This window comes from Manacus candei, unplaced genomic scaffold, assembly GCF_025592945.1.
Source record: "Manacus candei isolate 608988 ecotype Guabito, Panama unplaced genomic scaffold, ASM2559294v1 h1tg000059l, whole genome shotgun sequence".
NCBI classification, from domain to species: domain Eukaryota; kingdom Metazoa; phylum Chordata; class Aves; order Passeriformes; family Pipridae; genus Manacus; species Manacus candei.
Genome location: NW_026138107.1, coordinates 2,220,163 through 2,235,773, shown reverse-complemented (window position 1 = coordinate 2,235,773; position 15,611 = coordinate 2,220,163). Strand labels below are relative to the sequence as shown.

Genomic DNA, 15,611 nt, shown 5'->3' with positions numbered 1-15,611 from the left:
GAGTGAAACAGGATGATCTTTAATTTCCCTTTCAACCCAAACCACTTTATGATTCTAAAAATCCTTCTCTACAAACACCATTCAGGAGCAGCAAGGAAGTCAAACCCTGCTTCACAGTTACATACACACGTGCCACACATACAGAGGATGTCAGCACAGCTTCTACCCCAGACACCAGTACAATCCATCAAATAAACTCTGTGCCCTCATTGGCATACTGGGAGATACTGCTGCAACAGAGGGGAAAGAAGAAGTAGTAAAGTTTTGCCTTGGAGCAAAGAAAAGTATTGCATTACATAGTGCAGAGACTGGGAAAGGAAGACACAGAAAGACTCCAAGACCACAATGTAAAAGCCAATTATCCAAATAAGGATGTAAGAGTCATATTTAGCCCCCTAAGTTAAACTATCCTGATTGTTAACTGTCTTGTGGTAGTTGTACTTGTACAGAAATGACAGAGCTGCTCTGGAATGTGGCTTCATTTAATGCCTGTGACAGGAAACTAGGTCACTTGAGCATTTTTTTTCCTCTTTGGGTAGGTTTGTTTCTTTCTTTGTTTGTTTGTTTGTTTGCTTGGTTTCATTTTGTTTGTTTTTACTTTAAAGGTCCATGGCTAAGGGTTTCATACCTGTTCTCAGAAACTGTGCTGCGTTCACCCTCAGCGAAATGCCCTGCTTTATTCATTTGCTTTCAGCATCACTGGTTGATCCCTGGTAGAGCCTCACTTGGTAAAGTCATTACAACTCAGCCAAGTATTCTGTCACCATCCCAGAGCTTTTCCCTCTATCCATACATGGTATTTCTTTTCTATTCCTTTATGGTTCCTTAGGAGAGAAATGTGCTTTTGCTAAGGGCTTCTTTTCGAGGCCCTTGTGTGGCCACATCCCTTGAAGCCAATGCATTTCTGATCACTCTGCTTTTAGCACAGAGGTGGAAAGATAAATTACCCAGCCTTGGCTTCAGGTACCTTAGCACCAGGCTAAGCTCCCAACACAAACAGCAGCCCTGTAAAAAAGTTGGGTCGTGTTACTCATCACCCACCACCCTAGTCATGCACCAGCTCACTATTCTGAAAAAAAAAAAAATGGTGTTTTTTTCTTTTCATGAGACGACCAGATCACTGCGGGCTGTGTGATGGTGCTACACTGGGAACATTATCTCTAGCAACACAAAGAGAAACACAGAGCATACTCTGGGAGGCTTGAAAAATACACATCTCTCTGCTGTCAGCACCCTGTGCCTCAAAAGCGGGCTACAGCAGGTGTCTGTTTGGGGATAAGCAGGCACAGGTAGGTCTGGAGGTGACTCCTAATCACCCTGTATTACCCTGCAGTCTGATAAATGTCCTTAACGAGCAGGACTGCTCATTACCACACTGATGAATCAGTGTTTGCTGACAAAAAGACCCTTTTCTCGGGGAATTCCTCATCAGCCCTAGGTGTGCCTTAAGTGATTCAGGCTCTCATTAGCCCTAATTAGATAATTGTTCAAATGATTTCTCTATTTTTCGTGGAATCTGTACCACTGAGCACCAGCCTATCCACAGGCTGACAGGCACTTGCTGCAAAGAAATGGTGTTTTTCCAGGGTGATATTCCTGCAGGGATCACTGTGCCCATCACAGCCCTCCAGTATCTTACTCAGCTGTTGCAGTCTCTTGGGCTTATCTGATGTAAAGGCACATGATTCAGCTGTGTAGAGGCTTTCAGCATCCCCAAATCTCTTTTTTTTGCATTACTTCTTTCCCCCAAAATTTGGTAATTCTTCAGCCATCTCCTCCAGTCATGTCCCAAGCTGCCTTCCCATCTGAGGAGGGTGAGTGTGCTCCCTTCAAGGCGAGTTTCAGTTCCTTCCAATTCATAGGAAGAAAGCAAACAGGAATCATAAAGAGGCAATATTTTTTTTTATTAGCCCCAGGACTTTGATGCCCTTCTTGATGTGGATTACAGGCCTGTTACAGATGGCTCAGTTATTCAAAAGCACTAGCCTGGGACTATAGATCCCACTTCCAGAAACTTCAAGGTTGACCTTGGCAAAATCTCTTAGGCGTTTTTCTTGCCTGAAAACAGCCCTCTAAAAGCTCAGCCACCAGGCTCCCTCTGCAGCCAGTGGAAAAAGAGAGGCAGACAGCTTTTTTTGTCCCATCTCAAATAGTATGTAAGAAAAATGGGATATGAATCACTCTGGGGATGTAGTTTTTCTCTACAGAGAGGAATTGACTGCAAAGGAGTCTAACATGACAACTTTGCCCTTAACCCCTAATAGTTCAATGATGTGAGCAAAGACAAGAACTTTAAAAATTCACAGGTCCCACATCTCAGTTTCAGAGGGAATTGAGCTGTGCAGTCTTGTAAATACAGGGTCGAGGAGCTCTGCAGTCATGCTTCTGTTTGTAAAACCCACAAGTGTTTTTTTCTGGTGAGGTTTCAAACAACCATAAGTTTTTCAGATTCTATGATGAATAGACACAACTACTCAGTCTTTATCCTCCCTGCTGGTTAGAGCTGTACTGCACTGCTCGTGGTGGTTACTGCTCGCAGCAAAAGGACCACTGACCTTTCTTTATTAATGGATCCTGAAGAATTCCAGGCCATAAGAGACGTTCCAGTCTCCTTTGTGTGGATCCACTGCAGCTATTTGAGCCCACCTCAACCCTTGGAATTATTTTGAGAGGACTTCTAGAAGAACACGAGCAAACGAACAAAACAGGTAACATGGAATAGAGTCATGGAATTATTAAGGTTGGAAAAGTCCTCTAGGATCATCGAGTCAAACCATTAACCTAGCACTGCAATCCCACCCCCAACCCGTATCCCCAAGTGCAACACCCACAAGCCCTTTGATCACTCCTAGGGATGGTAATTCTACCACAGCCCTGGGAAGACTGTTTCAATGTTGACCAAAGAACCATCTCTGATACCAGACACATTTGCTAAATATGACTATTAAGTTCTGGAGGGAAAGCAACCTTAAGGACAGCCTGATATTGCTCTGGAGTCTCTACTCTGCTTCTGCTGTTGACTTCAGGCCTTGTGTCCCTCACAAAAATTACTGGTTGCCTGTCTAGAGCACCCAGGTTGAACTGTCCACGGGAACAGCAGTGAGCTGAAGTGGGCTGACTTTCATCTGAAGGTGCCCAGAGCTACACTGACTATCAGGAAACCCAGAGCCATGATGCATCTTACAGAGGCCCAGCCTCCGTGGGATGTATCTACACAAAAATATCTGTTTTTCCAGCAGGACCTGGCCTCTTCCTATCTCGGAGGGATGCATATTCCCAATATCTGACCATTGCATATTCCCTCAACCTAGAAGACACAGTGGAGGAGAAGGGTAACTCCTGCTCAGTGTTCCCTACACCAGTGTCCTCCTGTCCAGCCACAAGGAAGCAGCCAAAACTGACAGTCACCAAGGCTGCCTTAAACTGAAATAAGAGATTGGGCTCAGTTTATGGGCAGAATCAGATCACAGACAGGAGAAAACCAAGAGGGGCAATAAAACCACTGCACCCCTCTTCTTCTGCTCCTTGCTTGTTCCTGCATTGATTGCAGCTGTGCAGAACCTGGGAACCCTGCTGTTTACAACCCCCTGAGACACAAGCAAGGACTGGATCAATTTTCCTGTGAAGGCAGTCTGGGAGAGTTGGTGTTATTCAGCCTGGAGCAGATTCTGAGGAGATCTTAGAGCCCCTTCCAGTGCCTAAAAGGGTTCCAAGAGAGCTGGAGAGGGACTTTGAGCAAGGGCCTGGAGTGACAGAACAAGGAGGATTGATTTTAAACTAAAAGAGAAGAGATTTAGGTTTGATATAAGGAAAAATTCTTGGCTGTGAAGATGGTGAGGCCCTGGTACAGGTTGCCCAGAGAAGCTGTGGCTGCCCCAGCCCTGGAAGTGCCCAAGGCCAGGTTGGACAGGGCTTGGAGCAACCTGGTCTATTGGAAGGTGTCCCTGCCCATTGCAGAGGGGTTGAAATGTTATGTTCTTTCACATCCCTTCCAATCCAAACCATTCTCTGATTCTCTGATTCAAGGTTTGGAGTCTCCTTGCACAACCGCACTTCTTGCTTTAGACCACTCAAAACCTTCTGTGATTCTCCTCCGACAGGATCACGCAAACTGAGTGATGCTTAGGCTTAGTTTACACACCTCCACATAGCAACAACACCTCTTGCCGGCACATCCCTCCCCAGGCTGGTGCTGAGGTCATCCCGAAGGCTCTCGCTGCCGTGGGGACGAGCTGCCGGCAGGGAGAGCCAGAGCACCGGGGAACAGGCGCTGCGCGACGCGCTGCCAGGGGTGAAGGGAAAGCAGCTTCTGATGCTCAAGGACCTTCTTAGGAGGGCATTCTGAGCCACAGATCTTCTTACCATCCGCCTGTCGGTGTTCGTCTCTGCAGAACAGCCTTCCCAGCAGCCGAGCATCCCTTCCCAGCCCGTCCTGCTGCTGCCGCAGGCGCTAACGCTGACAACCTGTCTGAGCTACCCAAAAACAGCCTCCCACCAGAAGATGGTGCCCATATTCCACGGAACTGGGGGCAAGCCCTTCACGATGCAGTCCGCTTTGGGGCTAGAAGAAACTCGGTCGCACTTTTCCAAAACCATTAGAGCAAAACCCACAGCTGATGCCAGACTCCCTCAGGCAGCAGGGAGGCAGTTTTGCAGGTGTGACCTGCAGTGTAGCAGTATTTTATGAACAAACAAAATAGGCAACATGGAATAGAACCATAGAATTGTTAAGGTTCTGCAGTGTAGTGTATTTTCTCTTTAGAGTTTATATTGTAATGGACTTTTAATGAACGAAGCCCTGCAACTGTAACTGTGAGATTAATAAACCCCTACCCCTGATGAATATTCACCTGCTAACTAAAATACAAACAGCCCTGAGCCAGGGTGCTTATCTTTGTCTAAAGCCACATGTGGATACTGATTTCTGTGCAATACTTTGATGCTACTCCGGGTTGCTCTCAATAGTCCATCAAAGGCAGATGTGGAATGAGGGGTGATATATGAAGGCACCAGCTCAAAATATCAAAAGGGATACACAGTTCAACCTCTCCTCTAGTATTTTCTTGTCCCCTGCTCTCTGCTTCTGTACTGGCAATTTGCATTGCTTCCCTCCAGCTCTCTGCTGGCCAAACATCAGCAGTCTCCCTCCTCAGTAGCTGTCAGAGCAGCTATACTCAGCCAAGCATGGTGAGCACACAGGTACCACTCAGTTGCTTGGCAAATGTCATGTCCCCTGTCAAAGCAGCAGCTTGTCATGGGCTGCAAAAGGAGCCGGAGTGATGGTGGGATGCTGCAGGGCACCAGGGCCACATCCCTCTTTTCCCCTGCAGCTCTGTGCCACAGCTCCATGACAGCAGCAGGTCACTGCCTGGCCCACATCCCCAAGAGCAGACACCACTGCTCTGGGCAGCAGCAGCACACACCACTCTGAGCAGTGGATCAGGCAGACCCCTTCTCCATAGACATCCCATCTTTGGAAGAAAGATATCACCACGGGGTTCTGAAGGTTGTCAGGGCGCAACCCAAAAGGTTTTTCTAACACATCATCTCTGTGATTTCCAGCTGTCCTTCACCCAAAAGAGATGGAGCTCGGCGAGATCGTTGTGACTGAATGTTCCAGTGAGAGGCAGATGTACAAGAGGCGGGTGCCAAGAGCCCAGGACCTGCTGTGGAGAAGCAGAAATTGGATCCACCAAGTTTTTGGGTATCTCACAGGAGAAATGAAAGAATATGGAGAGTGGATGAAAAGTAAGGACAGAGATGTGTTTGGGGCTCTCTGGCTGGGGACATCTCTGTTGCCAACAGTACTTTCAGTGCTGGGGCACGACGTGAGAGTCTGTTTCACTCCCCGAGGCAGAGCAGAAGCAGCATGGTCCAAGCTCATTGCAAACTTCTGGCTTCTTCCTTATTCTCAGGAAGGAAATCCCACTGCATCCTCTTTCCACCACCATGGCTGCATGCAAAATTCAGCACAGGCCAAAGACATCTTTTACACTTAATGAGTTATGTGTCATTAGCATCACGTTCCTTATAGCAGTGCCCAGAATCACACGTCAGGGCCAGGGATCGAGTCTCGTTTGTAACTGCTCTGGACCAGCCACTGTTCCTCATCCACATGGGAATCATGTGGGCAAAGGCTCTTGTGTTACCATCTGTGGGGCAGCAATAGGCACTGTGGGTGTTATGATGCTATAAATCGCAAATTGAGACTGATCTCAAAGGTTCGATGTCCAGACAGGAACAATGCATGAGCAGATGGTCCCTGTTACCCAGAATCACCAGGAATGTGGGTTTTTGAGAGGCTGTATAAGACTGTGGGTCCCCTATCAGGGCTAGGTTTGTTAGCAGAGCAACTGCAGCAGTGGGAGAGAAATAAGTGCACAGACAAGCTGCGCAGCAGCTATCACTGGTGGAGAAGCTGGGATGAAATGCTCCAGACAGGCTCATCAGGCTGCAGTGTGTGTGATTCCCAGACATGGGGAAACATCTCCTGTTTCTCTTTGCTGCAGCAGTCCATGTGTTTTAGACAGCTTTTCTTACTCAATATTTTGAAAACATTTGGCCACTGTCCTCTGGTTACATTTGAATTTTTATGGTTAATACTTGTGTCTGAATCTGAGCACATTGCTGGTAAGTGTTTCACAGCTCAATATCAAATAGGAATTAAAATTAATTCAGACAAGTCTGGTCATTTTTCTCTTAGGAACTCATTCCTACTCCTCCTCATTCCTACTCCTTAACCCTGTCTGGAAAGACTTTTTTAGGAATAAGTCATTGCCTATAATCAAAAAGTAGCCTGACACTTAAACCTGCGTCTAATTAACAATCTAAGCTAACAGAATTAATTTCAAATCTTTAGGAAGATGAGAGCTGCATACACACATTGCATGAACATTTTGTACATGCAAGCTCCTCTTTCTCACCTGTTCTCCTTGCACCTATTCTCCCGCTGTGTGTTTAATAACACACAGCAGTTCAGAAGTGGTTACAGTTTTCCCAGAAGAGAGAAAGAAAAAAAAAATTCTAGCCAAGTACCAGCAGCAACATTTATTGCACGCTACAAGTCCCTCCTCTGCCCCAGGAGATCATTAGAAGCACTGTATGTAGATGCCCTCAGATAGGCTGCCCTGGTCCCACCTTCCCCTTGCACTCACCTGGGGCACCTGAGCTTGGTGCCCTTGTTTGCTCTGTTCAGGTTCAATAGCCTTCCCTAAAGAACAATAACTCTTTGTTCTTTGAAAGTGCCTCTTTGCCATAAATACAGTCCAAGTTATAATAACTATTTTCTTAATTTAGGTTCTTTAGCTCTCAAAATACTTTTTAGACACCTTTGACTCCCTCTCCTATACCACCATGTTCTCAGTTGCTGATTTTCTTCTTAAAACAGTTAAATTGTTTCCTTTTCATATTTCCCTGTCTACATATAAACCAGTTTCAGAGTCCCTCTCTGCATCTGAATTATACACCAAAAAAGCCCTGTTTCGTCATTAAACTTATAGCAGAATATAATGTGATCTACCATGCAAGCAGTTGTTTGACTATTTTTGATCGCCATAAATAAATCACTTTTTTATCAATCCCTCCACGAATCTTATAGCAGTACCCAGTCCATCCCTATTAGTTTTCAAGCGCCAGATGCAAAATACACTGAGATAACAATGAATCAGAGAGTGGCTTTGCAGTTTCCCCCGTTAATACCTCACCTCTGTTCCGTGGCCAGAAGGCAGCTGCAGGGATGAGTGTGCTTTGCTAAAATGATGCCTTACCAACAGCATTCTCCTTTGATCTCCTCCAGACAAGCCCTTAATGGTTCAGCTGGTGGACTGGATCTTGCGAGGGACCTCTCAGGTGATGTTTGTCAACAACCCCCTCAGTGGGCTGATCATTTTGGTGGGGCTTTTCCTCCAGAGTCCCTGGTGGATGCTCACGGGCTGCACTGGAACTGCTGTGTCCACGTTGACTGCACTGGCTCTCAGTCAGGACAGGTAGGTGGTACCTCACATCCTCATACCCTTAGTAAAAATTGGTTCGTTGTAACATCTGGAGCCCACTGATGGCTCGTAGCCACTCGTTCGGGACAGCAGACCAGCTTTCCTTACAGGTGGTTTGGAAGCAGCTGGGTGAGGACAGAGCTGTGCTCCAGGAAGAACCAGCCTGTCCCCACAGCTGTCTGCCTTCATGAAAACAGATGGTTAACTCTCTCTGATAGCAACTGTCACAACCACGCAGCTCCTACAGGTCACTAAGGAGACCCCAAGACCCCCTTCCCCCATCCTCCAAAAATTCCCAAACTCTCCCCTTCCACACGCCAGTGAGAGACAGTACATCAACAATCTCACTGCTTTTTTTATCCCTCCCTTCACTGGGAGCAGGGCACTCATAAACTGCATCTCCAGCATGTCTTGCTACCTTGCAGACGTTTATCTCCGTCACAGGTCAGCCATCACAGCTGGGCTGCACGGCTACAACGGGATGCTGGTGGGATTGCTCATGGCTGTCTACTCCAGCAAAGGGGATTACTACTGGTGGCTTCTCCCTCCTGTGGTGGTTATATCAATGGCCTGGTAAGTAACCCTGCTCCTAAGGACAATTCTCAAGGAGAGAGTCCGGCTATAAACAGCTTGAACACACTGAGGTCCCCTCTGCCCTACACCAGTAACTCCTGTAGTGGGTGGCAGTGGAATGATGTGCTCATCCACACGCAGAGCTCCCGAGGGATGTGGCAGGAGCTGAGGGCACAGACAACACTGATTACAGCACGTTGATAAAGCAGCCCCACCCCAATTCTCCAAAAATATCCCTCAGGAACCGGACACATTCGGGGTGGAGGTCATGGTGCCCAACACCACAATGGTTCTTCCACACCCAGGTGCTGAACCGACCCTGTGCTCTCCCTCGGGCTGAATTCAATATTCCCCTTCACAGACATGCAACCAGTCACGAGCAAAATTAATTCCTCCAAGCAACTCCAGACGCCAGACTATGTCCTTCCAGGATTAAATTTTCCATTTTTAAACATGGACCCTAACAGCAATGCAGAATCTATTTAACAGCCTTAGCTGAAATTAATTTGTCACATTTTAATCACTGTAAGCAATAAGATGCAAGTCATTATTGGATTTCACTGCTTTTAAGATCAGATTATTTTTTTTAATATATTTCATTTCTTTAGTCTCTCTCAGCAAAGGTCATTTTATAACAATCTCTCAAAACCCAGTGCATGCTGCAAGAATGTTTAGCTTGTCTTATCTGCCAGAATTCCTTGAGGCTTTTTGTTCAAACTTTTCTTCATTCTTTTAGTTCACAAGACTCGAGGGTAGAGCTGAAAGATTTTAAAATTAGACAGTTCAGTGATGTTTTAACTGATATTTTGAATTTCAGCTTTAGAAGTCAGCATTTCTTTAATTGTTTCCTTTTTTCCTGACAAGATGTATAAGTGGCAGAAGCTTTGTGTTTCAGCACAGAAATTAGGACACCATTTTCACTGAAGTACTGATTTTTTTTTTCCTACAGCTAGAAGCAATAAATCTGTAAAGTCCTTTGGGAACCAAATTTGTCAAAAAGAAAAAAAATAGTCTTCATCTGAGATTATACAAGGAGAACAAAGCATTTTTCCCACTGATAGCATCTACACAGCAGGACACAAGATGTTGCTTTCGAAATGCCAAATAGTTTGGGTGGGGTGGGGTTTTTTTATTATAACCAGCTTAATGACCTTCTAGGACTCAAATGCAGTTTCTTGAAAAAATTAAGTCTTTAAATTGATTTTTTGCAAACTATGCAATGTCCACTTCTGCTTGGAGTGGACCATAAAAGCTATTCAGTTCACTTGTATCAGAGGAGCTCAGCTGAAAGCAGCAGAACAGAGGCCATTTCCATCAAGGACAGGACCTGGCCATTTGCTCTCTTCCACAAGATTTCTGGGCCCCATAAAAATGATATATTACCCTGCCAATATGATCCCATAAAGTCCATCACGTAGGACACACATTTCAAGTGGAAATCCAGCAGTCCTGGAAATGATCCTGAGATCTGGCAAAGTTTGTGTTCCAGGTTCTACAGACAAGAACTTTGGAAAAGGTCATGGCACTTCAGGGTTTGAATGCTTTTTAGCGTCCTGTCAATAACAGGTTGAGGGTCACCCCAAACACTTTAATGTTGAATACATTCAATCAAGCTCTTTTTAAAGACAAATCTCAGCTTTCAGAAAATACCATGTGATTTTGGATAGCACCTGGGCAGCACACAGTAACATCACTGTCTTTGACATCACTCAAACATCAGTCAAGGTCTGGGTGATGTCTGGCACCAACATTTTTCACAGCTCTGTTACACTGGTGACTTCATCTTACACTCTCTGTAAGACTCTGAGGAGTCCTAAGGACTCCTCGCTCCCCAAAAACAGTGTCTAACATGATAAATATTTCTGTGTTCCTTAGTGGAAGATTTTCCATCCTCCCTGGTCACCTCTTCTGCTTTATTTCTCTTCCAGAGCCATCTTCTGATATCCTGCACACCATTTAAACAAAAACAAAACAAACAAACAAACAAAAGGCAAATTAGGTAGTTTCCAGCTCCCTCTTGCCTCCTCAAGACAGCAGCTTTTTTAGACCACCTAAAGTTCTCCACAGTTTTTCATGTGGCATTCCCAAAATTGGCTCTTCTGTTTCCTGCTGAAATTTTCTCCTGAATAAGTCAGATTACCTGTCTCCACCCACATCTAAATGCTGTATTAGATGTATTTCTTTGCTGATTCCCTGAGCTCAGCACAGTTACCAGAGTAGCTGTCCTGAGAGAAGGGTGTGCAATTTGCACCATCCATGAATGGATTAGACAGTTTTTTCAGAAAGATGAACAGCATTCTGCAACTCTTTGTCTGATGCAGACTAACATATTAAGGTATTCACTACCTGATATTTCTAAATGTTCCACCACTATAATTGTTCCACCTGTTCCACCCTATAATTGTTATGCAAAATTTATATTCATGTCTCTTCTCCTCTTCTCAGCCCCGTCCTGTCCAGTGCTTTGGGATCCATCTTCAGTAAATGGGACCTTCCTGTTTTCACTCTGCCCTTCAACATTGCAGTGACTCTCTACTTGGCAGCCACAGGACACTACAACCCCTTCTTCCCCACCACCCTCATCAAGCCTATAGCTGCAGTGCCCAACATCACCTGGTCTGCAATCAGTGTGCCACTGGTAAGCCTCCCACCAACAGATCCATGATATTTCACAGAAAGGTGAGCATGAAGGCATTCACTTCTGGACAACACTTTCACGTAGGTCAGAATGACTATGGTATGTACAGCCAGGATAATTCACAGAAACATCATTCAGTGCAAAGAGACCAGTGCCATAAGATTCCCAGGGACAGCCCTGGCTGATCCAGAAGAAAGGCCGGTGGAGCCTGAGGGAACAGAGATCCTGAGCTTTTCACTCCACCTAAACTCGGACTGCCCCAAAACAAGTCTCTCACATGCTGTCAATGCAGAAGCACATGTGGACAGGCCTTCCTGCTGTCCAGTTCAGGTTAAAAACACATCAGCAAGACAGTAAGTGGCAACACGAAAATTCAGAGGAAACATTGGGATTCCAAAGCAACAGAAACTCATTTACACCCAGGTCTAGATCTGGAGGGTCACCTTCCCACAACAGCACAAGGGTAACTGACCCAAAGGGCAGTGATCAACAGCTCAGAGAACTTGTGGACATTAAAGACAAGTGGTAACCAGTGCTTTCAATATCTTCATTAGTAACACAGACAGAGGGATCGAGTGCACCCTCAGCACACTTGCTGACAACACCAAGCTGAGGGTGCAAGTGACACATCTGAAGGGCAGGACCATCCAGAGGGACCTGGAGAAGCTTGAGAAGCGGCCCATGAGGTTTAACAAAACCAAGTACTGGCATTGCACCAGGTCAGGGCAACTCCTAGGATCAGTCCAGGCCATGGATGGAACAGATGGAGCAGCCCTGGGGAGAAAGACTTGGGGATTCTGGTGGGGGAGAGGGTGGACATGACCTAGTCCAGAAACCCCCCGTGCCCTGGGCTGATCCCACAGTGTGGGCAGCAGGGAAGGGGGGGATTCTGCCCCTCTACCCCCTCAGGTGAGACCCCCTTGCAGAGCTGCCTCCAGCTCTGGGGGCCCAGCACAGGAAGGACATAGACATTGGAGCAAGTTCAGAGGAGGCATCAAGTTAATTAGAAGGATGGAGCGCCTCTTGTACAAGAAAAGGCTGAGAGAACTGGGATTGTTCAGCCTGGAGAAGAGAAGGCTTTGGGCCAACCTAATTGTGGCCTTCCAGTACCTAAAGGGAGCCTACAAGGAAGAGGGAGAGGGACTTTGAACAAGAACAGGTGGCGACAGGAAAAGGGGCAATGGCTTCACACTGAAAGAGAGTAGGTTTAGACCAGGTATTAGAAAAAAATTCTTGACTGTGAGACTGGTGAAGCACTGGAATAGATTGCCAGTTGTCCCACCCTGGAAGTGTTCAAGGTCAGGTGGAACAGGCTTGGAGCAACCTGGGATAGAGGAAGGTGTCCCCACCCTTGGCAAGGGATTGGAATGAGATGATCTTTGAGGTCCCTTCCAATCCAAACTGTTCTATGACTTCATGATTTACTCACAGTCCAACTCAGAGCCGGGGTTCCTTCCTTTCTGTTTCAGCCAATAGCTTGGAAAAAATAACATCTGTGTCATTCAGGGTACAGAGAGACAATTACATGCCCTTTTCTACCATCTGCTGCAGCTCCTACAGTCCATCCCAGTTGGAGTTGGTCAAGTGTATGGTTGTGGAAACCCCTGGACCGGAGGCATTTTCCTTGTGGCTTTGCTTATCTCCTCCCCACTGATTTGTTTACATGCTGCAATTGGATCGACAGTGGGGATGATTGCAGGTAAGAAATATTCAACAAAGTCATTTTTACAACCAAGATATCTTGATCCAAGCCATCACGCGACTCTGTCTAGGCTTTGCAGTTGTGTGTGCTCGTAGGTAATTGGGGAAACATTCCTTTTTCAACTGCCTCTAAATTTGGAAGCTCTTACTGAAGGTCACACGACACACTGAAGGCAAGAACAGAACAAGGTTTTCTTTGAGCTTTGAATTTGTTAATAGATTTGTAATTCAGGCAGGGGGTTTGTTCCACCTTGCTTAACCCTCTAGCCACTGGGTGTGATGAATCCCATGGAGATGATCTTAAAGAAACCTAGAAAAAGAGTTTCAGAGCTGATCTCTTGCCTCCACAATTGTTTTAAATTACCACCATAAGCAGATGTCTGCCACAGAGCCGATCAGCCAAGGCAAAGAAAAAGACTTTTCTAGATGCAATTTGCTCTATCCTGCTGTGGATTTGTAAAAATTGCTAAATGAATGCTACTAAAAATGGCCTCTGTCTCCACTAACCAGAGAAACAACATTAAGTCAGGAAACATGAACGTGACCTTTGAAGTTAGACAACATTAATACCACTCAAATGATCAATGGTAATAAAAACAGAGGATGGAATAAGTGTAGTCTGAGACAACAACTTCAGAAAAGGCACAGTTGTCCAACAAGTTCTCTGTGCTTTGAAGCACTTTGTACAAGACTGGAGCTGCCTTATATCAGTGTTTTTAAACAAAACTGTCCAAATTTTGTATGCCTAGGAGCATATGGCAGCTCTTGTACAGGTCTGACATTTAACCTGGAAGAGAAAGGTCAGGGGAAAGTATCTGGGGATAAACATGGTGATGAAACAGAGGACAGATCAGGACAAAACAGCAGGAAATGCATTAATCTTACAAGTGGCATGAAGGTGGCCTGTGCACTACATATTGTGCTCTCCTTTTGGCTGGGACTGCTGAAGCCTGTGAGGAATCCTGCAAAAGTTTCTATGAGGTCAGATTTGGAGCAGACCATCAGCTCCCATCCCTGTGGAGAATTTCCACAGCACTGATGAAGTGACCACCTCTAGCAACTAGACCGCATCTAGCAAAGGTCACTAGGAAGAGATGGAAAAACCCTGCTTACTCCCACAAAAGACATGCAGTTGTGCCTCTGATATCCAGGATCAAGGTATGCATGAGGTTTAAACAGTATGTGTGAGCACAGCTTTCTGAAAGGAGGACACCCAGGGGAGAAGGTTCTCATGGCTGGACCCCCCAGGTCATCTGGGGGAACAACTACAACACGCTCAGTGCATGCACAGAAAGTTTTGCCTAAATTAAGCCTTTGAGACTGGGCCAAATTCCAACCCTAGGTACACTATCAGAGCTCCAAAATAACGACCTTCCTTTTTCTGCATGTGCACACTGCAAACGCCAGCACAGATAAATTCATCTAGACATCAAGAGGGAAGAGACGACAGATCCCCAGAAAGGGACGGGTCCTCCTGCAGACACCTCTCGTACCTGACCCCCCAGCCTTGCTTTTTGTCTTGCAGCACTGAGCATTGCATCCCCATTTGACAGCATCTACCTGGGCTTACACAATTACAACTGTGCCCTGGCCTGCATCGCGGTCGGGGGGATGTTCTACGCCCTGACCTGGCAAACGCATCTGCTGTCACTTGCCTGTGGTGAGTACCTCTTACATAAAGGGAAGCCAAAAATTTGTGCAGCCGAGGCAGCCTATGAGTAGTGCAGGTTTAGGGTCAGCTACCAAACGCAGGCACTGTGCAAGAGCTGTTTCTCTGGTGGCAGCAGCGTTGAGCCTGAATGTGCAAGTGAGAGTACAGAGAGAACAGCATTAGACCCTGATAACGTAGAAACACCTGGAAAGGGTGGAAATACCATTCGTGAAAGGGACATAAGCTATTCCACAACAGATTCACAAAAGCAGCCTTTTCATAACTATAGGTATCATTAGAGAAAGCGTGCCATAAGAAGAGAGCTGTTGCAGAAGGTCAGTTTAAAATCCATCTACACAAGCACCCCGTCTCCAACAGCAGCCAAAACCAGGCACTATGGGAAGAACTTAATAAAAGAAATTTCCCATTTAAGGAATTCCTTAGATTCACCCAGCCTCCAGTTATCTTCATTTCAGTAGTTTTCTGGCCTGAGCACAGTTTCTAGATTGGTCAGTAGCTTTTCATTCCTTGACTTATTCCTTGGTTGCCCGACCTTTGCTCCTGTTTTCCCACCTCTGGCATCCGGGGACAAGGAGACCCACTGCTGACTGCCTGTGGTGTGAAGGCACAGGAGAGAAAATTTCAGCAGTCCCACACTTCTGAAGAATTTCTGCAATTCCCTCTGCATATGGGTCAAGTCATGCCAAGTAAAAAGTAATTAAAGATAAAAGAAATGCCACCGTCGCTTGCAAAGTGATGACAAAACAGAGTTCTTCATTCACCATCCATCTCTACAGGGCACAGAGGATGAAATGTAGTCACAGAATTGTTTGGGTTGAAACCTATCTTTAAGACCATTGAGTACAACTATTCCCCCCAGCACTGCCAAGGCCACCACTCACCCATGTCCCCAAGTGCCACACCCACAGGGCTTTTAAATCTCTCCAGGCATGGGGACTCCACCACTGCCCTGGGCAGCTGTGCCAGGGCTGGATGACCCTTTCTGCGAAGAAAGTTTCCCTAATATCTAATCTAAACCTCCCCCTGGTGCATCTTG

The 15,611-nt window shown here is 46.1% G+C and overlaps 1 protein-coding gene across 2 annotated transcripts in view; it reads left to right on the top strand.

The window, feature by feature from the left end:
* The window catches only part of LOC127478287 (urea transporter 2-like), a 301,778-nt gene that overhangs the window by 283,806 nt on the left and 2,361 nt on the right, over nt 1-15,611 (top strand). For both annotated transcript variants that reach the window (XM_051803727.1, XM_051803725.1), the window contains 6 exons: nt 5,563-5,748; nt 7,796-7,985; nt 8,436-8,564; nt 11,010-11,202; nt 12,754-12,901; nt 14,429-14,563. In XM_051803727.1, the coding sequence (XP_051659687.1) occupies nt 5,583-5,748; nt 7,796-7,985; nt 8,436-8,564; nt 11,010-11,202; nt 12,754-12,901; nt 14,429-14,563 (961 nt within the window). In that variant the 5' untranslated portion in view covers nt 5,563-5,582. The remainder of the gene's footprint in view (nt 1-5,562; nt 5,749-7,795; nt 7,986-8,435; nt 8,565-11,009; nt 11,203-12,753; nt 12,902-14,428; nt 14,564-15,611) is intronic.